Below are 22773 nucleotides of genomic sequence, written 5' to 3'. Positions count from 1 at the left end.
GTAGTTTAAAAAAAAAAAAAAAAAAAAAGAAAAAGAAAAGTTTAGTACACTTTACCCTCAACCCATCACTTTCTCTTTTACATTCAAAATCCAACAACTTATCCTCCAAACTTCTTAAGGACCGACCAACTTTGTCCCATCACATTCAAAATCTAACAACTTACCCTCAAACTTCTTAAAAACTAACTTTACCCCTTGACCCCTTGATGTTCAAAATCCAACCTACCCTCAAAACTTCTTAAACACACTGAACGGAAATATCATCTACGTCATTTAATAAGCAAGGGTAAAATTGTCATTTGAAACAACCAAAACCCTAAAATCTCTTCCATCTTCATTCTTCTTCCTATAGAATCAACGAGCCCAGAAGAAACTCATCTTATGAAAAAAGAACAAAAATAAAATAAAATAAAATAAATTGATAATTATAAGATTTTAAGATTTTGGGGCGTTAGGGCTTTGAGGAAGAGGAACAAAAATTGAATTTCCAAAATTTACTTTTTTTCCTAATCTTTCCAACAAAATGAAACGATAAACACCTAAACATCCAAAATTTATTTTCTTTCATTAAATTTTCTCAATTATAAAAAGGAAGCCTAATTTATTCTCTTTCAGCTATACAAGACTTGATTTAGTGATTAGGCATGTGTTTTATGCAAGTTTTTGGGCTTCAATGCTCAGGCCAGTATATGGGCCAGGTTGAATGTACAAATTCTGCCAAGCCCAACCCATCATAGATGGATCATGTCGGTTCAAACATGGGTTTGTCCCAAAACTCAAAATTTTTGGGGTGGGCTGGGTCCAAACTTTGGGCCTAGAGGCCAAAATTTCATCTAAAAACCGACAATTTTTTAGAACAGTGTTTGTTTTTAGGAACAAAATTCTATTTGAAAACTTAAAAGGAAAAACATTTTTCTTAATTTATTCTTTATGTAATTTAAAAGTTTTCAAAGTATTTTTAATCTTTTTTCAAAATGCTATATAAAAAATAATCTAAAACATATTAAATTTAATAATTTATTTTAAAACAACTATTTTTAAATTAAAAAATTATTTTTTTATTTTAAAAAACAAAAAACTATTTTTCAAAAAAAGGGTGCAAACTGTAAACACATACGATATTTCAACAGGCTTAAAAGTTAGAAGTGTTAGCCCTAGTCTGGCTCGGCCCTAGTCTGGAAACAGGTATTGACTATTGGGCCACGCCCTACCGTTCCAATTTACAAAACAAGCCACCGCCCCCCTTCGGCTTCCTCTGAATACCGAACCAGTTTCCATTGGAGGGCTCTTCCAAGAATCATACACTCGCTCTCTCTCTTTGCTCTTTGGTTAGGTTTCTCATCTCAGAACAATGTCCTCTGTTTTCCTTTATTTTCTGTATGCTTGTTTAGAGTTTTTTTTTCATCCAATATTCCCTTTAATGCATGCTAGTTTGAGTTCTATTTATAAAGCAATATCCCATCTGTATTCTTTTTTTGGTTGGGGTTTTTTTTTTTTCTGTAGACCCGAAACCAGGGAATTGCTTCTGTGCAAATTTGGATTCTGGGTTTTGGCTGTTCATTGTTTGTTCGTGGTTTCTAAAATTTAACTAGGAAAAGAAGAGAAAAAAAAGAAGGAAAAGAATGCTCAATGCAATGGTTTTTGTCGCTCATGTTCCCTAATGCTTTGAATGCATTGACTATTTCATGTGGGTTTTAGAATATTGATCCTTTTAAATTATCAGCTGTGTTGCTAACCTGGTGGAGGTTGTGTATTATTTGTTTGTTTACTGCACAGTAGGTTTATGATAGGAGAGAATAGCTGGTGATGTGCTTATGGTTTCTTTTGGTTCAAAAGCTTTACCGTCGAGGAGACACAAAACCCATAATTTAACTGAGGATAACTTGATGGCTGGGGAGGACAATTCCTATGGCAGAAGGAAGAAAGACACAAGAAGGAAAGCTGCAAAGGGGCATCGTGAGTTTGAGGGGGATCATCGTCAAAAGGGTTTATCTGGGTGGGGGCCTGATGGAACTGTGAAACCTGAAAAGCCCTTCAAGCACAAAAATACCTCAGAACCAAAAACTTATCATCTCAGGTTCTGTTTCTTATTCTCTTTCTCTTGTGTGATGAGCTACATTGGTTTTATCTTGTAGTTTTTTAGCTTTCATGAACAAAATGCATGCTTACTATACGGATATTCTGTTGTTGTAATTGACTATTTTCAATGCCAGATGTTATAAGCATGTTTTTGGCTTGAATATACTTGTAGGAAACAGGTGGATCCAGAAATGGCAAAATACTTCTCAGAAATTGCAAATGTAATTGAGGGTAAGGAGGTTGATTTGGAGGAACGATCAGTTATTTGTGGTAATGCTCTGGAAGAAGCTAGAGGGAAAGAATTAGAGCTGGCAACTGATTATATCATAAGTCACACTTTGCAAGCCCTCCTTGAGGGCTGTGATGTAGACCACCTTTGTCGTTTCCTTCAAAGCTGTGCAAAGGATTTCCCTTATATTGCCATGGATCGGTCCGGTTCTCATGTAGCCGAGACAGCTCTCAAGTCTTTATCTTTGCATCTTCAGGATAAAGAGTCCTACACTCTTGTCGAAGAGACTCTAGCTACGATATGCAAGGTATCAAATGTTTAAAATATATCAAAATTGAGTTTCTGATTCCTGTATTCTGCGTTGATAGTTACTAATTTCCCAGTAGTGCATATCCAGTTGGTGGGGTACCATTTTAAGAACATTTCTAGCGAGGAATTTCTGAATCTTGTAAATGTAATTACCTAGGAGAGTGGATGTCGTGGTGCACTCACAGGCAAAATAAACTGCTGATAATTACTAGAGAAGTTAATTTCTTTTTTTTTTTATATATTATAATTACTAGAGAAGTTAATATAATTTTGATGGATTTGGTTTACGTAATCTGATCAATTGGCTTTATCTTTTCTTCTTATCAGGTGATTGTAGTCAATCCTGTTGATGTGATGTGTAACTGCTATGGATCTCATGTTATTCGGAGTCTTCTTTGCCTTTGTAAAGGAGTACCATTAGATTCTCCTGAGTTCCATGCCACAAAGTCATCTACAGTTCTAGCAGAGCGGTTGAATTTCAGGCCACCTCAATTGGATGGAAATGGCGTACTGCATCAACAGGGATTACCAGAATTGCTTAAATTTTTTGTATTAGAGATGTTTAAGTGTGCCCAAAAAGATATTGCAATCCTGCAAGTTGAACAGTACAGCAGTTTGGTTCTCCAGGCAAGTTTCCAATCCCTAATTAACTTACTGACCTGTATTTTCAAGGTATGGTAAGTTCACACATATTAAGATGCACTGCATAAATAGGAAGATTAAGAATGCCTTTCTAATCTTGAGAAGTACTTTGAAAATTTGTATTGAACATATGGAGGATCGTTGTTTGAATAGTTAAATATCTTTCTAATAGTTAACTGAGTTCAGGAAGCTTAGAAGTCCTATTTGGTGCTTAGTGCCCTTTTCTGAGAAATCCTTTTTTACAAATTGAAAGTGGTGTTTGGATGTTCTTTCTTGGCGAGTTGATTTGTCATGGATGGGATGGGTGAGTTATAAAGTTTTCATTGTATTTTTTATTTCCCTATCTGAGGCACCGTCCTTACCTGTGGTCCTTTCATGTTTTCAATAATTCAGATTGTTTTTTTTTCCTAATAAGATCTTAGTTTTGCGAATCAGTGCCATAACCAGATACTTCACATTTGATGTTTTGTCATTGTTCAGACAGTTTTGAAGTTACTAGCAGGACATGATGAAGAATTGTGGCATATTATTCCTCTTCTTCTTGGCTGCAAAAAGAAAAATAGTAAGGAAGGAAACTTCATAGAAATAGATGAAGTGCGAAACATTGTTGATTTGATGAAAGAAACTGCATTTAGCCATCTAATGGAGGTGAGTGGCCCATCAACAAGGTTGAATTATGTTTGTATTTATGTGTATTTGAACTTAAAAAGTCATACCTTTTTTTGTGACACAAATGGCCAGAAGACCCCTGGCTTTTATGCATTCAGATTCAGCATAAAAGCCAGGGGTCCTGCTAATTGTTTCTGATATCGCCTTTTGTGAACTTTTGATTTAAGTGAGTTTTATTTGCATTTTTCAGGTTATTTTGGAAGTGGCTCCTGAAACCTTGTACGATGAGATATTCACAAAAGTTTTCAGGAATTCATTGTTTGAGGTTTCATCTCATCATTGTGGAAATTTTGCTGTTCAGGCGTTAGTTTCTCATGCAAGATGTCAAGGTCAAGTACGTGTTCTAGCTTTTCATTGCATATGGCTCCCTTTTCTTTAAGCTCTATGGAAGTGTAGCCAGCCCCTGTTTGAGATTTTCTCCCGTTCACCTTTAAGTTCAACCCCCGATTAGTAAATAGTAGCATTAAGTATGGACCAAACTTCGTCAATATCTTCTTAAAAACTATATCATGTGCAAATAGTGGTGGAGAAGCCATGACATCATTTCTAGGCTTCTAGCAATCACTCAACTTTGACTTGGATTGTTAACTTGGTATCGTTGACCTTCAGAAAGAACCTATGCAGGGAATTGACAGCCATGGTGAACAAGGGAAAAGGGGGATCCTCTGATGAAAACCATTGGAGGCCAAAAAGAAGACATGCATTCAGCATTAAACTGCTTCATCTCTAAAGAATAGTGAAGAAATCCCCAATTGCTGTGTCATAAATCATTTACAGTCCACTTCTAACTACAGTGCTTTGTCAATTTTTTTTTTTTTAATAATCCTTAATGCACTCATTACCCCTTGCAATCTGATGTCTAATTTTTTATGGCTAGTAAATTACATTTACAATTTCCATTTTTCTTGAAGTGGTGTTTTGGGTTTTTATGCACATTGGTTCATTTTGCACAATAGGTGGAGTCCATATGGGAAGAACTTGGTCCAAAGTTTAAGGATCTTCTAGAAATGGGAAGGTCAGGGGTTATAGCTTCTCTGCTTGCAGCAAGTCAAAGGCTTGATACCCATGCACAAAAGGTTTACAACTCAAAGCACCTTTCATCTTCATCTGTGTTAATATCAATGTTTCGGAAACTTTTAAACAGTTTAAGCCAATCATAAAATTGTAAAATTTATTTTGATAAGCTGTTAAAAAACAATCTTTATTCATAAAACTGACAATCTGAAGTTGATACCCTTGCTCCAAATATATCTAATCAAATCTTGGTTACGCTTCATTTTTGTTGGCAGTGTTGTCAGGCCCTTGCTGCTGCAGTATGTCCAGCAAATGAGCCTCCAAAATGTATTGTTCCTCGGATATTATTTCTTGAAAGCTACTTATGCTGTGAAGACAAATCCAAATGGACCTGGCCACGAGGTGTTAAGATGCATGTCTTAGGTTCTCTGATTTTGCAGACAGTTTTTAAATGTCTGAGTGTATGTGAACTTTCTCACCTCTTTTGCATTTGACTTCTGTTTTTTCCCCTAGGTTGGTTTGTTTTTTCCTCCATAACACTATTAGTAGCAATAATTATATGACATCTCATTATATTAGGGTTTTTATGCCTTCTTTTTGTTTTAGGAGTTTTGAAATTTTCCTTCTTTCTTCTCACAATAAATTTCATTTCCCATAATGAAAAAACATGCTGAGCTTTGAGTGATGGCATTGGTGATGAATCTTGGTGGAACCATGGAAACGAGAATCTAAAGAAAATTTTCAATTGAAAGGAATTCAACCATCCTGTGGTATTGTGTGTTCTGTTGACAGAGAGTGTTGGATGTTTACTGCATATTCTTTGGCATACAGTGTGTTGTGTTATAGCCATTAAAAACTTAAAGTACATACTATGTCATGCAAACTATGGTTATTGGTTGCTCTTATTTCAGTCGTCCATTCCCCTGGAATCAACTAAAGAAAATAGTCTATTCATGTTGAGCATTTTGTCATTGGTAATAGCCAGGGTTTCAACCCTATGATTAAGATGGTTTGTTTGATGACAGTGTTATAGTAACCTTATCAGTGTTGTTGGCCTTTTTTCTCTTTATATCATCATTCTAACCTTTCCATTAAAATGTTACAGTATCGGAGATCAATTGTTGGAGTCTCGTATTAAGTTGAATATTTCCGAGTATTTTTTCTCTTCTGGAACATATTTGGTATTTGTGTCTTAAGTTTGTTTTTATGTGAGGAACACTATAAATTTTTACTTCCCAAATATGATCATAATGGTCCAGATATTTGACACTGCAATTATTCTTCATGTTCGTGTCAATCTGTTATGGGGTTTCAAGAGTGATGCTGGATTACTTGGGTTAAGCGGCTACATTTAATGTATTATGATTTTAGTTTATTCCTAGCAGTATGCCATATCATGAATTTCTGTATTGCAGGGATTTATTCAGCCTTATATATCAAGTATCACATCCATGGAAACTGACCATGTTCTTGAAGCAGCAAAAGATGCAGGGGGAGCACGTGTTATTGAAGCTTTTCTAAGTTCAAATGCTTCTAAGAAACACAAACAGAGATTAGTTGTGAAGTAAGTTATGCAGCTGTAGTAGTAGCTTGTATTTATTTCAGAAAGTCTTATTTATGATGAGGAACTTTGGTTGGAATGCATCATGGAAACAATTTGAATAACCAAAAATTTGTATGCTTAGTTATTAAAATTCCACTTCATACGAATGTCAGCATGCTGTGATATTTGTATGGGATCCCCTTTTATGCTTTGACCACTTATGTCTCTCAGCATGGTGTGATATATGCAACAAGTAATTGTTAAATAGGGTAAGAAGCAAAGCACCAAGAGGAAAAACTGATTTACTAGGCCTTCATCAATCTCTAAGGCAAATGGCCAAGGTTTTCACTGGAAGAAGCAGTTGACCATGCTAAATTTTTTTTATCAGCTCTGATTATTTTTGCCCTCTGACCTTGTGTATGAGAACTAATTCCTTTAAAGTGGTCTGATTCCATTGTTAACGAAAGTTTTATGCTTGAAATTTAAACAAGGTTATAGCGGGGAAAACCAGACCAGCAGTGTTCTCTTGCCCGGCAACCGTTCCAGTCTAGAAAGCACCTTTTTTTTTTTTCATATAAGAAACTTTAGATCTTTGAAGTTCTTTAGTTTGGACGTCATATTAGAAATTTTATTCGGAAACAATTTTTAAATGCTTAGGATTTTGAATTTTATGTTGTTTTACATATTATTTATTTATTCTTTGGTCTCTTGTTGTTTATTTGAAGGCTACGAGGACATTTTGGAGAGCTTGCAATGCACCCATCAGGTTCATTTACAGTTGAAAAATGCTTCACTGCCTGTAATGTGTCACTGAGAGAAACCATTATGCATGAGTTGTTAGCTGTTCGAACCGAGCTCTCCAAGACTAAGCATGGCCCTCACCTCTTAAGGAGACTAGATGTTGACAGGTAATATATTGGTTATGTATATTATCATTTCATGGCATACTAATTGAATTTTCTGTCTTTAGTGATGTGCCCCTGACAACTAAATTGAGAATTACATAGTCTTTACAGTGTTTGAAATATTTTTTGAGTTGTAGATGAGTTTGCTGAATGCTTAGACTAACTGAAACTTTAATTGAATTTCCATACCCTAATTAGATACTTTGATTGTACGAGTGTAGAATTTGGTAAACTGATCTACAATGTGTTTGCCTGAAACTTGCAAACTCAAGGGTTGCTCATCCATTTGCTCAAATAGAGAAGGTCTTGTTATTGACTATTAGGTCCTAAAACTTTTGTTTTTTAATAAATGAAGAGTTACTTGAGCCCTGCAGAACGAGGATCACTGCTAATTTTACATATCAACTTCAGCTTTAACTACTATTGATTATTGAGTTTTTAAACCTTGTTTTTAAATGCAATCAATTGAACAGACTAAAAACACAGATTTGTTTCATCAAAATGTCACTGCACTTACTCCTGCCAGTATGAGGCACATTTTTTTTTTTGATAGGAAACCACGCAAGAATATATTGATAGAAAAAGAAGTACAAAAGGAGGATGAGGAATCCTCCCTCCAAAAGAAAAACTAAACAACATGAAAAAATAACAATACACTAGGCCGTCCCATTGGAACTATTGGAACTACACACTGATAGCCAATCAAGTTGTAATTCGTTAAGGGGAGTGCCCTTAAAACCCGCTGAACAAAACGTCCCAAAAGGACGCAAGGAAATGAATGGAATCCCAAAGATTCCCTGAATTCCTAGCCTTGTCCTCAAATATCCTAGCATTTCTTTCCCACCACACAACCCAGATTAACGCTATACTCGCGTTTTGCCATAGAATTACCCCTCTCTTGGACTTGCCAAATCCTTTGTAATTGATGAACATCATGTCTGAAAATGAGGCACATAAATACATCAGATTTCCATGTGGTTCAATTTAGGAACCACCTTGGTTTGTATTTGTGTATCCACTCTTTCTATTCTTCCTCACGATTCTCTGTTTCTTGAGACAGGGGTGTGGGGCATCAATTTCTTTAGTGTCTTATGTTTCTCTGGGCATTGCTTAAATAATGCATGAGGAGAAGTTGATTATAATTAGCAATGGAAAATGCTAGTTGCACCATCACTTTTATCACTTTGTTTGGTGACAATCAGTGATTGATGGTAAAAAAAAAAATTTGCATTTAATGCATTTTTTACTCTATTCAATTGCTCCAGCCATCCAACCCGATGGTTAAGGTGGTGGTATATGTAGCACCATGCACCATCCATTCGCCATAGTTGGAGTGATTTATATACATGTTTGCAGTAACAACTTCCCAAAATTTTATGTTCAATTTTCAGAAATCATCCCACCCCCCAACACACACAAAAAAACAAAATACCTTAACTGATGTTATATAAGGTGGTATAACATTTCTTTGTAGTTGGATCATTTGGAAAGGGTGAAATAGAAGTTATCAGATCAAGAACTTAAATCCTGTTTTATGTGTAGCTTTTTGGAATGGACCAAAGGGGGCTTAGAGGTTAGGTCCATGTCTATGTTTGATTTTGTCGATTGGTTAGGCAGCACGAAAGGGGAGGGAATACATTTTTTTTTTTTTTTTGCCCTTTTCTAGTTCTTTGCTTTGCTGCGCACTAGTATACATCCTGTGTACTTTGTGCTGCCTTTTTTGGGGGCTTACTAATATATTGCTCTTTTGCCTATAAAAAAATTGTTGCAGTTTGGCAGTTTATTATTTTTGTTAATCTTTATCTGTGTTCTCTTTTGCCTTTTGCAACAGATTTGCTGCCTGGCCTGATCAGTGGAGGCTGAAACAATCATCAAAAGAATCTGCTTATAAAGACTTTTATGCTACATTTGGCTCTAAAGAAACTCAGTCATCCAAAACTGACAGCTTTGTTGATCCTTCCTACCACTCATCACACCCAAATTCAGTAAAAGCAATGAGGAAAGAGATCGACCAGTGCTTGGCTTCAGTGACTAAATTGAATGTTTCTGGGCATAAGCGCCATCCAGAAGGAGCTGAACAGGGCAGTGAAAAATTTTCCAAACAGGCTTTGGATGAAGATGTCTTGAAAATAAAAAACAAAGAATCGAAAAAGAAAAAGAATTATGGTTCAATTGAGCATGCCACTGCAGCAGCAAGGGATAAGGAGCCATCCCAATCTGTTGACAAGATGGAGAAGAAACGTAGCCGGAAGGATGGCCTGTCAAAACCTTTTACAAAGAAGTTGAAGGTCTGAAATGCAGATTACGTAGCTTTTGATCTCTCTTGATCACCCAGTTTTGTATGACTTAACTTAAGCTGCATGACTGTAGCTTAATCAGAGAATTTTGTTCTTGTTTATATTGTCTACGCTGGATAGTGAGTTCCCTTGCAAGCATTAGTTGAAAACTGTTGTATATTCATTATAAATTTCAGTGCATGTGACTCTTGCAGGACACTAGAGAAGTAAAAACCAGTCTACAGTAGCAAAATGAATGCAAATGTAACTGAAAATTAAATGTAGAGCGATCTTGTTATCTTCAGTGTTTTGCTTCCCTTTCAGTCATCAGTCATCTGATGGAGGGCTGCACCTAGCACAAAAATGTAGCATTGGAGTCAATTATGGAAAGCTGCAAATGGCTGAAAGACCTGAAATTTCAGTTGTTGGTGACAGAAGTTACTTGTTCTGAATGGGATTGGAAGTGCTTGGAGGTATTCTTCTGAAGCTGGACCCTAACTTGAACCTGTCGTCCGCATGCAAATCTTTGAGAGCCGGAGGGGAAGAAGATGGTGGAGGGAAGGGAAGGTGCCTGGCGTAGGCTCCATTGGCCCAGAGGCATGGAAGGATTGCAGCAGCAAGAGCAAGAAGAAGGAGACAGCAGGCCTTCATGGTAAGTAGAAGATGGGCTTAGGAGGTTGTGAAGAGATTGAAGGATGGTGGGTTGGTCATTGGTGTTGATTTATGTAATATCAAACTGGGTCACTAGTGTGATCATGTGAAGCATCTTTGACTGCTCCCATGTTGGAACTATACCATAGGATATGGTACCATACTACCACAGTATCAGAAGGGTCATGTGACTAGGCACGTGATTGCAACATATAGGGTTTTATATTTTGATTTTGGTCCTGGTGCTTCTGCCTGTCAACCTACTGCAGTTGTTTAATATAAAAAAAGAGGAGGGTTTGCCATTGCCTTTGCCTTGTGTCGTTATGCACAGCACAGCAAGCCTACACCTTTCCCTTGTATGGACCTGCTTCTCCGTTAATATTCAATCCCAAGAAATTTACCCTTTTCTCAAGTAGGAGAGTTAATGTTTATCCTTAATTTAAATTAGTATTTATTATTAATTTGAATTAGAGCAGAGTATAGAGTTTGAATAAAAGTAAAAGATAAGAGTCAAACTGTTTGAATTAGACAAATCACTCCTCAATCTTCTCATCCCCATTCCCCACCCACGTATCGAAAGGACAGTGTGTTGGGTTGGGACTTAGGACCCGTGGGCCGCAGTGAGTTGGAAAACACGCTCCAACCCTGAGGGGATTGAAAGGACAGTGTGTTGGGTTGGGACTTTGGACCCGTGGGCCGCAATGAGTTGGAAAACACCCTCCAACCCTGAGGGGTGGGGCCTGGGCCCTGGGGGCACCAGTGATCACACTCACATTCTATTATTTTCTAGTCCTACCTACTTCGTCTTCTACATTGCCCACCAAGTACCAACCAACTCTAAACTTAACAACCATATACCAGTGCATCAAATTATTGGGAGGCCCTATCCCAAAAAGTAAACTATGTTTGATAAGCTTCTAAACTTATTAACTGATTTTTTATATATCTCATGATAAGAAAACAAATATCAAATCATTTTAAAATAATAAAATAACAAGTTTTAGAAAAAAACACAAATTAAATGTTTTATCTGACACCTAAGAAAGACCCCAAGCCACCATATATGTCATCTATAAATCCTATTCAAAAATATCTATAATAATCTTCAAATTCATATTTGATAATACGTTTTATCTCCATATTAGGGGTGTAACCATAACATTATATTGGTTCGGACCTTGTCAGTTTGGTTTACAATTTTCTTGTCTCTTGACTCATAAAAACCTATATTTTAGAAACTCATGTATAATTGTTTGATATTTGATCTTTTTTTTTTTAATATTATATTCAATTAAAGTAATTTATCCTTTTTTATATTATGGTTAAATGCATTTAATATATTTTTGATATCAAATTCAAGTTGATTTTATTTTATTTTAAAAACAAATTTAGACTTAAAAAATAATATAAATTCAAATTAATGAACTTTAAGTTCAAAACAAATAAAAATATACAATTGAACTAAGCATTAAAAAAAACCATTTAAGTTAGGTTGAAATTAATTCACGAATATCAAACCAAACCAAACCAACCTTAAAAAGCTTTGATTTGATTCAAGTTTTCATTCTAAATCTAATGGTTCGGTTTTTATCATATTTAAAATTGATTATAAAAATCTATGTATTTTCCATCTTTAAAAAGTATTTTAAGCATTACAAAACACTTTGAATCCATGAAAACTCAAACATACCCTGTATTCAAAATGAAATTAGAAACACAAATAATCTTTGATCAAAATAAATTATTTTTTGATTAATAATTTAAGGCTTAAGTTGGGATTAATACAACTCCCAAATAAAAATGGTTCTTACTACGAAAGGTCAAAACTAGACATTTGCTTTGGAGAGGGGTAAGCTTACCAACGGGAATCCAAAAGGGCAAATTCGTCCTTTTACAGTATGAGAGTAAACCGCCAGTTTTCATCAAAGACCTCTCGGACGATGCCAGTATGCCACTCGCCGTTTGTACTGTTGTACACATCTTTTCACGAACTCAACGCTACTATTTTTTAATATTATTATTATTATTATTATTATTATTATTATATACATTATTACCAAAAATAAAAATAAAAAGAAAATAAAAAATTGTCATCGCTGAAGCGATCGTATGGCTGAGACTGAGAGCCCCCAAATCCTGTGAATCGATCGAGGTAAGCCTTCGATCTTCCCCTTCGATCCTCTTTCTCTGCTTTTGATTCCATTTCATTGATTGTTTGCTTTGCCTCTCACGTAACGACGAATCTTTTCCTCATTGCAATCAAACCAATCTTTGCTTTCCGCTGTTTGATTTTTCAGTTTTGGGTTTTTTGTTGATTGTTTTTACTACATGTGTAATGCTCTGTGGATCTCGGTTTTGAATAGCATGCTTTTTTGGATTTTTTGTTTGTTTGGTGTCTGATTTGGGCGTTTTGCTTCCCAATTTCAATGGTTGTGAGTTTAGGGTCACTGGAATTGAGGATGATGGTCAGGTTGCCAGTCAAAACACGGTCTTTTGGATGCTTTTTAGGAGAATTTTATCATTTGAATGAGAGATGATTCTCAATCAATTCAATCTAGATTGGCTTTGGAGGTTTTCCAGGTCTGCTAGCATTCTATGTTAGTTAGGATGTTGAGAATTTCTAGAGGAAAGGTTTGGATTTTGGTTTTGTCCGAGTTTTTATGATTTCGTGACCTGAAATTTTTGTGATTTACGGCATGCACGAGCAACAAATCCGGTCCCAAATTTAGTGTTTACAACTCTAATTTGTTACTGCAATTATAACTTCAGCTATTGCAATTTACACGCAGAGGGAATGTTTTACCATCTTCCCCCCCCCCCTTTTTTTTTTCAGGTTTTGATTGAATGCCCTCCTGTCCTGGTTGAACTTTAATTGGAATTAGTTAATTGCTAATATCTTGTGTTATGACATTTTGTAATCCATAGGCATAGAATTTATGTTATCTTTGATGTGTTCTCTATACAAATTTTGTTGATGGGGCTGCAAGACTATGCAACAAGGAGATTTGTTTTAATATTTTTTTCTTTTGCAGTGTCATGCATGCCACATTTCATGTATATGAGGGTCTTTTTTGGTTGTTTGTATTATCTATACTATCTTCATGATATGCCATTTTCTTGTTAGATGTTTTTGTTTCTTGCATAGAATAGTACTTGTTTTTCTGGCATTTTTTGAGTACATGGAACGGTACCTGGAACTTCACCATTCCTTCCCCCTACCCCCTGAGACCTGGGTCAGGTCTTAAAGGCTTATTACTTTTAAATATCTAATTACATTTCTTAATAACATTCTTTCCCTTCAGGTTATCATCCAATCCATTGTAGCTTTAGCTCTCCAAGAATTAAAGGAACAGTACAGGGTTTCAACTTTTGTCTTACTACCATCCAAAGCTGGGAGATGGCAGAAAAATCATGTGTCAAGCGCCTTCAGAAAGAATATAGAGCACTCTGTAAAGTATGCCTTCTTAATATGCCCTTTTAAATTGTATAAATAACTACTAATTTATATTGTTATAGCACATGCATTCTGGAAATGATCTTTTGATTTGTTTTTCTTTTGGGTTAAATTTGTTAATCATGCTTTCTATGAACTTGCAGGAACCAGTTTCCCATGTGGTTGCCCGCCCTTCCCCAAATGATATTCTTGAGTGGCGTAAGTTGCATCTATCTCTATCTCTTTGCTTTCTACTTCATTTAAATTTTCAACTGAACCTTTTCTAGATAAGGCTATACTGTGATTGATTGAACACATGCACTGTAAAAATATTGAGTCTTCCATTTTTGTCTGTCTATCTATCTTTATTAAGAAAAACCGAGATTAATGATTCGTCTTTAGATAGACGATTGTAGGTTACAACTGGAAACTGTCATGAAATATGTTGTATAAGATACACTTCCAAAAATCCTGGATGCAAATAGAGCAAAATTGGGAACACGTCTTTTCTCAACCCTGTGGAGAATGGAGTTATGGATAATGCAAGCTAATAAAGATTGATTATTGGAGCTGACTTGTTAACTTTAGTTCACTTAATGAATTTGCAATTGTGTGTGTCTCTTAATATGGCATGGCTGTGCCAGTGTTTCCCTGTTGATGACTTGCTTTAGAATGTCCTCAAATGGATTGAGAATAACGAATTCCCATTGCTTTCCTTGGCTAAGTTGACATATACTGTAGGATGTAAGTAAGCGTTTGCTTTCCACTAGTGTTTAACAATAGAAATTGCATTTCCCTTAAAACTTGATTAGTGTGGTTGGATGTAATTGCCTTCTAGATAGATAGTAAGTAAACTGGAGCCTGTTAAGGAACAACCCCTAATGGACCTTGGCAAGTTCTTAAAATATCTGGTGCATGCAATAACTGGAATTGAGTTCTTTGTTGTACTGGTAAAGATCATCTGTTTATTGCAGTGAGCCCCTTTAAAAGTCTCTTTCTTTGCTTTGGTGACATCTCTTTTTAAAATCTTAACCTCGGATAATATAGTCTTATGAGGAAAAGTCCCCCTCGATTGGTATTATATGTGCAAGATATGATGAGAAAATGGTGGATCATCTACTGTTCCATTATGTTTTGATCTTACATCTTCAAAAAGAAGTATTTAGATGGATTTATTGTAGATGCAAAACTAAAATTGTGTAGAATTTAAATTCAATTATTTTCTTACTACCTACTAATCTTGCATTTTACGATATGTCTTAAACTAGTACTTGGACTCATCCATAGATGGATTGGGACTTGGGAGGCTATTGCCTGTTCTGAATTATGGTCAAATCTACTTCCTTAGGGTTTCATTGTTTATAAAAGACGAAAATTATGCCTTAATATTGTAATTCAAGTAATTTTCATGGGTAAACTCTATGGTAATTAGTTACTCCATTTCGCTTGGTTTATCTCATGTTGTCTCTTGAAAGTACTCTGCTTTGGTCTTAACTCGGTAGTAGCGGCTGCTTTGTAGTGTAGGGGATTATTATTCAGGATTTTTTTCCCTGGTATTATGTTTTTCTCTCAATTTCCTGATTTTATTATGGTCTATTAATTTTCTTGAGCATTTGTAACCTTGATTTTATTCTCCTACCTTGATGTTTCAGATTATGTGCTGGAGGGAAGTGAGGGAACACCATTTGCAGGTTTTTTTTTGTCTTTGTTGTTCATTTTGTGATATTGGGCCCTAGTTTGTCATTTGTTGGATTTGTATTTTTTATTGTCTCTTTCATTCTGAACTTTGGGACTCAACAGTTTTATTCTGTTTTTTGAAATTTCTTCTGCTTATGATGATAAGGTGGATATTACTATGGAAAGATCAAATTTCCTCCAGAGTATCCATATAAACCTCCAGGAATCAGGTATTCTGTATTCTGGCTACTTCAATTTTCCCAAGAAATATTCTGTTGCTTTTAGCAGCAGTATTTTACTTATATTAATGTATTCATGTAGTTGCTTTTAATTTTAATGATGTTTTCCTCTCTTGTAGCATGACCACTCCCAATGGACGGTTTATGACACAAAAGAAAATCTGCTTATCCATGAGTGATTGTAAGTCTCTTGGTGTTTCAGAGATGGAAAATCCTTTCTTATTTATATTTAGAAGTTGATTTTATTTTCACTTTTATTCTGTTACTTTTCCAGTTCATCCAGAAAGCTGGAACCCAATGTGGTCTGTATCAAGGTAAGACAGAGCCAAGATTTCTTACACATGACACTTGTTTTATGTTATCTTTTCTGTTATTTAATATAGCCTTTTTGAACTAACATAGTTGTATGTTACAAATACAGCATACTTACAGGGCTTCTGTCATTTATGGTGAGTTTATTGTGCCTTCTTGTCTACATTACCTTTTAAGAATAGATTGATTTACTGTGACTGGTACTCCTTGTCTTGGAATTTCTTTTTTGTTATTTGTGTAAGAAATATTTTACAAACATGTTAGTAAATTAAGTAGATGTTTTAAGTCACTTGTTGATATTGGCCTGGTGACTTATCAATTTGAATAAACATATATAAAACATGTATTACGATATGGAATTTCACCTGTTTAGGCACTTCACTACTTCACTTCTTTGGCTGAAAAATGTGGTGGCTAAATATTTAATCAAATAAGAATGAAAATACTAGTAGGACAGTTTTAATACATGCTAATGATTGTTACACTCTTAACTGATATTCTATATAAATGAAACATGCACTTTAGACTGAAAATATCCATCTCATAATCATATGGAAACTCTGTACCTAGTACTGTTAACCATTTCCAGGGACATTTCTTTTTTCCATTGTGATTGTTGTCATGATTATCAGTTTCTTTTTTATTCCTTGTGCTAATGTGTAAACTATTATTTGTTTTAACATTGTTACTGCAAGGAGAGAAACAATGAAGAGGGGAAGGCCTTTGTTGTAGGCGAGGAGGATGATGGGATGGAGGAGGGGAGTCCTTCATCAGGTTGGCTGCCTTTAGTAAGTTCCTGGGGATGCCAACCGAAGGCTTTGAAAAGGAGATTTTGGCACTTCTAAGAAGAATCAAGGCGTGTAAGGGACATGAGTGTCAAAGACTTAGTAGGAGCAATGGTAAATTTGTGCCCTCTTACTTTGAAAGGGAGCTTAAGAAGCTGGAGTGGTCGGTGAGCTATAAGTGGACAAATTCAGAAAATGAAGGGACAGAGAGTGTGGGAAGATTTCAGCAAGAGGCTTATGAAGTTAAGAATTTTGTCTTGGAATGTAAAAGGGGTCAATGACAGTAATGAAAGGATGGTGTGAAGTCTTTGATCAAAGCATGGAAGGTAGATTTGGTTTGCATTTAGGATACCAAAATCCAAGATATTTCCTTAGGATTGGCGTGAAGTCTAGGGACAAGCAGATTCCTTGAGTGGGGAGCGGTGAATGTGAGGGGGGCAGTAGGGGGAATTGTGGTTTTCTGGGATGATAAAGTTCTAGAGCTGGTGGTTATGGAGGTTGGGGTGTACTCAATTTCTTATCGGTTCAAGAACTATGATGATGGTTTTGTCTGGATTTTCACTGGGGTGTATGGCCCTACCCTTGGGGGTGTTAGAGAGGATTTTTGGGCAGACTTGGGGGCAATAAGGGGTTTGTGGAATGACCTGTGGTGCATTGGGGGTGACTTTACTGTTGTGGGATTCCTAGGGGAGCATTTTGGTGCCAACACTAGACTGTGTGCGACAATGAGAAGATTTACAAAGGTCATCGAAGACCTTCAATTGAGAGGTCTTTCGTTGCTGGGGGGTTCCTTTACTTGGAGGAAGGGATTGAATAATCAAGCCCATGCAAGATTAGATAGATTTCTGGTGTCAGATGGGTGGGAAGGCCACTTTAGTGGTGTGATACAGTGTTTATTAACCAAACTTGTATCAGACCATTCAGTGATACTGTTTTATTTATTTACTTTTTGGGTGGGGGAGGGGGGAGGGCGGGGTTTGCGGTTTAGGTTTGAAAATATGTGGCTTAATGAGGAGAGATTCAAAGATTTAGTGAAGTCTTGGCGGATGGACATCAATTTTAGGGGGTCTCCCAGCTTCATTTTGGTATAAAAGTAGAAAAGTCTAATTTGAAGAAGTGGAACACTGATGTTTTTGGCAATGTGGCAGTTAAGAAAAATTTGGCCTTGTAACAAGTGGATTTTTGGGATTCAAAAGATTTACAAGGACCTTTTATGTTTTGAGTAGGAGTCTATTAGGGAGGCTTCAAGGGTAGAATACTAAAAATGGGTCCTTATGGAGGAAACAAGCTAGAGACAGAAATTTAGAGAGGTTTGGTTGAAGGAGAGTGATAGAAATACCAGTTTTTTCACAAAATGGCAAATGCACATAGAAGGAGGAATACTTTGACTGAGGTGAAGATTAATGGGGTTACTCTCACAGAAGAGACTGATGTTAAGGTAGGGATTGTTCAAGCACTCCAATCTCTTTTGATAGAAACATCAGGGGAGTGACATCCTTGTATAAGGGACATGTGTTTCGATGTTTTACAAAGTCAAAATGCAACAAAGCTGGAGGAACTGTTTCGAGAGAAGGAGGTGTTCATTGCCTTGTCATATTTTAATGGGGATAAAGCACTGGGGTTGGATGGATTCTCTATGGCTTTTTGGCAGTGTTGCTGGGATTTTGTTGAGGAAAAGGTTTTTGGGTTTCTTTAAGAAATTTCATGAACAGGACTGTTTTGTGAAAAGCCTCAATGCTACATTTCTAGTATTGGTGCCAAAGAAATGAGTGAATATTTGAAGGATTTTAGGCCGATAAGTTTGGTGGGTAGCCTTTACAAGCTATTGGCTAATAGGTTAAAAAAATGGTGGACAAAATGGTCTCCAAATTGTAAAATGTGTTTGTGGAAGGAAGACAAATTCTTGATGCAGTGCTTATGGCAAATGAAGCAATTAGCTCAATATTGAGAAGTGATAGATCAGACTGTGCAAGCTTGATGTTGAGATGGCTTATGACCATGTCAATTGGATCAGTTGGTGTGTCTCAACACCAAGATTCTTGGTGTTAGTGTATATTATCCTGTTGGGGCTTTTTCAGAGCTTTAGGGGATTAAGGCAGGGGGATCTGCTCTCACCATATTTGTTTGCAATAGTCATGGAGGCACTTGGTTACCTTCTTAGAAGGGCAAGGGAGGGTGGTTATTTGTCTAGTTTCAAAGTGTTTCGTAGAAATAGAGAGGGTTTGGAGGTTTCCTATCTTTTGTTTGTCGATGATATTTTGGTGTTTACGAGGCCACTTCTAACCAAATGACTTACTTGAGTTGGTTGCTTATGCGGTTTGAGATCATTTCGGGTTTTAAAATTAATTTAGCTAAGGGTGAGCTCATTCCGGTTAGAAGAGTGTTGAATGTGGAGTTGACTTTTGAAGTTGGTTGCAAAGTGGGTGTATTCCCGACCTCTTATTTGGGGTTCCCACTAGGAGTCACTCATAATTCTGTGGTGGCTTGAGACGGGGTCGAAGAAAGGTTTCGAAAGATATTAGCAATGTGGAAAAGACAATATATTTCCAAGGGGGGGATTGTTAATGTCGGTCAAGAGTATGTTAGCTAGCTTGCCAATCTACTTTATGTCTTTGCTCCGGATGTCGAGGAGAGTTTGTTTGAGCTTAGAGAAAATTCAAATGGATTTTCTTTGGGGAGGTGGGTCTTTAGAGAGTAAGTCTCATTTAGTGAAGTGGGCTATTGTTTGTTCAAACAAAAGAAAGGGGGTCTTGGAGTTAGATGCCCTTCATTGTCTTTTGGTTTTTTTTTTTGATAACCAAGGAACTTTCCATGGGCAAGCCCTTAGGACTCTCCATGAGGACCCAAACCTCGAGGTGTTGACCGCCTTCACTGTCTACATGAGACCCTTCTTTGCAAGTGGAATTGGTGCTTTGCTACAAAAAGGGATGTCTTTTGGAGAGAAATTATTTGTGGTAAATCTGGGGAAATGGAAAGGGGTTGGTGCTCTAAGGAAGTGAGGGGTAGCTGTGGTGTTAGGTTATGGAAGGTTATAAGGAATTTGTTGGAGTTAGTTTCTTGTCAGGTTTCCTTCACGATGGGCAATGGAAGAAGGGTTGAGTTTTGGAAAGACAAATGGTATGGTGATGAGTCTTTATATGTCTCATTTTCCTCCTTATTTGCCCTAGCTAGCTCTAAAGAGGCTTGGGTGGCGGACTTGTGGTTGCACTCTAATGAGAAGGGTGTTTGGATTCCTAACTTCTCTAGACCTCTCAATGACTGGGAAATTAAGATTGTGGAGTGCTTTTTGTCAAGGCTTCAAGATATGGCGGTAGATGTGGAAGGGGAGGACAAGGTGTATTGGATGGCGACAAAGAGTGGATCCTTCTCTGTTAAGTCCTTCTATTTTATCCTTGAGGCGGGAAGGGTAGAGCCTTTCCCATTAAGTGTAGTGTGGAATGCATGGGTTCCTCCAAAGGTAAATTTTTTTGCTTAAGAGGCATCATGGGGGAAAGTTTTGACTTTAAACCAACCATGAAGGAGGGGTTGGTCTTTAGCCAATAAATGTTTGCTTAGTTATGCTCATGAGGAGTCAATTGATCATATTCTCTTGCATTGTGGAAAGGCGAGGGTGTTGTGGGAGCTCTTGTTCTCCATGTTTAGGGTGTATTAGGTGATCCATTCTACAATTAGAGAGACCCTTCTAGGATGACATGGCTCTTTTGTTGGAAGAAAGTGGAAAAAAGTTTGGAGAGCAATGCCTTTATGTCTTTTTTAGACAATATGAAAGGAGAGATAGAATATCTTTCAAGAATATGGAGCTCTCCGTTCCAAGGCTGAAATTCTTGTTCTTGTGCAGCTTGTTATCTTGGTCTAATTTGTTTGTAGAAAATATAACTTTGTCCTTAAGTCGATTTTATTAATTGGTTGGGGTTGGATTAAGGGAGGGACTATATTTGTTTTTCATGTCCTTTTTGGCAGTTGTTGTAAACACCGTGTGTTCTTTGTTGCATCCCTTTTGACACTTTTATACTATTGCCATTTACTCATCAAAAAAAGAAAAAGAAAAAGTATTATCACTATTATTTGTTTTCAACATTCATGCCAAGTGCACACAATACAAATAGACACAAACGTCTGGCCTTGCATTGGTCTAAGTTCTAACTATGACTTGACTCGCTTTGCGAGCTCTTGAGCCCCTTTACTCGTGCTTTATTTTTATTCTTAACTCTCTTCACCCACCACAACCACCACCATGGCCGCCACACTAACATCCCCACCACCAAAAAGCTTGCCAGGGAAAAGATATATGTATATTGAGCGCTTTGGGAAACTTTTCTTCACCTGTTTCTTTGTGGATCCATAGCTGGAAACTTCCATCTGAATTTATATTCCTGACTGGGTTGCCCCTATATGATGGGATACCTTACTGAAATGATATACCAGAAATTGTTGTTATTAGGTTTTGGGGCACAAGGAGAGATGGGAAAAATCATTGAGGAAATTATTTCCATAGATTGAACCTAAAACCATTTTTTAGATCTTTTAAAATAGTGATACCCTTCTATTAATTTGTCCATTCCCAAGAGCTACTTACCTGAGTATGCATTTTTCTTATGCAGATGGACAACAGTCCTACAACAGGCAGTGTTACAACTACTACTAAAGAGAAGCAACGTCTCGCTAAGGCTTCTCTTTCTTTCAATTGTAAAAAGTAAGTCCATTGCTATTCTTATTCTGTTTTTTTGTAATTTTATCCCCAATTCCTGTGGTTTCTGGATGAAACTTCAAAATTCATTCCCCTTAAATTCGGATAATGGTAATTCACCATAGCATGCTATATTCAGGCAATCAACTTTCTGTTTGTCACACTTCATGTTATCCAATCTATTCTATCATGTTTTGGCACCCTTTTATTTCCTTTTGATTGCCTGCCTGAATTTAGTTCATTTTGGTAGAACCTTGCCATGATGATTATTCTCAACCGCCATTTTGGTTTTGTTCATGACAGCGCAACATTTAGGAAAATGTTTCCTGAGTATGTGGAGAAGTATAACCAGCAGCTTTCTGAGCAAAGTCTTTCAGAACAAGGGTCACCTGCGCCTTCTCAAGAAGATTCCAGACGCTTGTTGGATAAAGTTGGAAATTCTATGCGGGAGGACCTGAAAAGAGTAGAAACGCCAAAGGACACAAGAAAAAACAGGAGGCAGTCATTTCCAACCTGGATGCTGGTCCTGCTGGTTTCCATCTTTGGCATCGTAATGGCTCTCCCTCTTCTTCAACTTTGATATGTAGAATGGTAAAGGAGACTAGCTTTTGCAGTGTTCAAACACTCCTTTTAAAATGCTTTTAGGTTTGTCATATATCTAACAGAACTTGTATAGGGGGGTGAAGGGAGAGAGGGTCAGTTAGATCTCTTGCCTGATGTCTCTCCTTCTATTCTACCGGTGACGCCTTGTTTGTCATCCTTGAGATATTACATGCTTGTGATGTCATCTTTTATCTATTTGAGGTTTCTGCTTGGCTCAGTTGAGGTTGGTATTCCTTTATTTGTTTCCGTGTCTAAAGCCCAACTGCCGGGGCCATCTCCAGCCACTAATGGGTGGATTTCGGTGGAAGGGCACCCAAATGCTCTGGCAATTATAGTTAGTAGACTGGAATTAAAGATGATGGGTGGAAATTATTTGTATTATGTGGATTCAAGGGCATAGTCATTAGCTACACTTTCTGTAGGTCCCCCTTTCTCCTAGAATAGGGAATCATTATTCCTAGGTTTTGGAAGTGGGATTGGGTTTTTAAGTCCAGAAATCACATGTAATTTGACGTAACCTTGAGCTGGAGCTCACAGGGACCTTGGGACAGGCAGATCTTTCAGACGCTTTCAAGTGGTTTTCAACAAAATTAATGCACTTTCTGAAAGAAGTAGACAAAAAACCATCGGCCATGTTAATGCTGATGGATCATGGGAGTATGCAAATATCAAATCCGAGAATTGGACGGACGTTATTGGCATTTGTCTTATCTGCTAGCT

The 22773-nt window shown here is 36.8% G+C and overlaps 2 protein-coding genes across 4 annotated transcripts; both read left to right on the top strand.

Moving 5' to 3' along the window:
* The first annotated feature begins 1161 nt into the window (after window positions 1-1161).
* On the top strand, window positions 1162-10604 carry LOC117922256 (pumilio homolog 23). Of its 3 annotated transcripts, none has more exons than XM_034840319.1 (11): window positions 1162-1328; window positions 1837-2077; window positions 2252-2615; window positions 2945-3244; window positions 3740-3907; window positions 4119-4262; window positions 4885-5004; window positions 5218-5403; window positions 6358-6506; window positions 7211-7393; window positions 9222-10604. In XM_034840319.1, the coding sequence occupies exons 2-11, from the start codon at window positions 1887-1889 to the stop codon at window positions 9682-9684; spliced, it is 2268 nt and encodes a 755-aa protein (XP_034696210.1). In that variant the 5' UTR covers window positions 1162-1328; window positions 1837-1886; the 3' UTR covers window positions 9685-10604. The 3 variants fall into 3 exon arrangements, with proteins under 3 accessions (XP_034696210.1, XP_034696209.1, XP_034696208.1); XM_034840318.1 differs by having other exon boundaries at window positions 1780-2077; XM_034840317.1 differs by having other exon boundaries at window positions 1777-2077.
* A 1760-nt stretch (window positions 10605-12364) lies between these two features.
* On the top strand, window positions 12365-22275 carry LOC117921444 (ubiquitin-conjugating enzyme E2 34-like). The gene is made up of 10 exons (XM_034839297.1): window positions 12365-12469; window positions 13620-13771; window positions 13915-13969; window positions 15403-15441; window positions 15594-15657; window positions 15786-15847; window positions 15941-15980; window positions 16088-16115; window positions 21365-21456; window positions 21754-22275. Exons 2-10 carry the CDS (start codon window positions 13715-13717, stop codon window positions 22028-22030), a joined length of 714 nt encoding a protein of 237 aa, XP_034695188.1. The 5' UTR covers window positions 12365-12469; window positions 13620-13714; the 3' UTR covers window positions 22031-22275.
* Window positions 22276-22773: the final 498 nt, after the last annotated feature.

This window comes from Vitis riparia, chromosome 9 (assembly GCF_004353265.1).
Source record: "Vitis riparia cultivar Riparia Gloire de Montpellier isolate 1030 chromosome 9, EGFV_Vit.rip_1.0, whole genome shotgun sequence".
NCBI lineage: Eukaryota > Viridiplantae > Streptophyta > Magnoliopsida > Vitales > Vitaceae > Vitis > Vitis riparia.
Note: the sequence above shows the minus strand (reverse complement) of the source record. Positions and strands in the feature narration are given on the sequence as shown.

What these genes read in the sequence shown, in the direction of transcription:
- LOC117921444 (XM_034839297.1), top strand. Translation starts at nt 13,715, where the DNA reads ATGGCAGAAAAATCATGTGTCAAGCGCCTTCAGAAAGAATATAGAGCA. An exon ending in TGAGGGAACACCATTTGCAG is followed by an intron (nt 15,442 to 15,593) that starts GTTTTTTTTTGT and finishes TATGATGATAAG; the next exon opens with GTGGATATTACTATGGAAAG. An exon ending in CTGCTTATCCATGAGTGATT is followed by an intron (nt 15,848 to 15,940) that starts GTAAGTCTCTTG and finishes TTACTTTTCCAG; the next exon opens with TTCATCCAGAAAGCTGGAAC.
- LOC117922256 (XM_034840318.1), top strand. Translation starts at nt 1,815, where the DNA reads ATGGTTTCTTTTGGTTCAAAAGCTTTACCGTCGAGGAGACACAAAACC. An exon ending in CTCTAGCTACGATATGCAAG is followed by an intron (nt 2,616 to 2,944) that starts GTATCAAATGTT and finishes TCTTCTTATCAG; the next exon opens with GTGATTGTAGTCAATCCTGT. An exon ending in ATGCAAGATGTCAAGGTCAA is followed by an intron (nt 4,263 to 4,884) that starts GTACGTGTTCTA and finishes TTTGCACAATAG; the next exon opens with GTGGAGTCCATATGGGAAGA.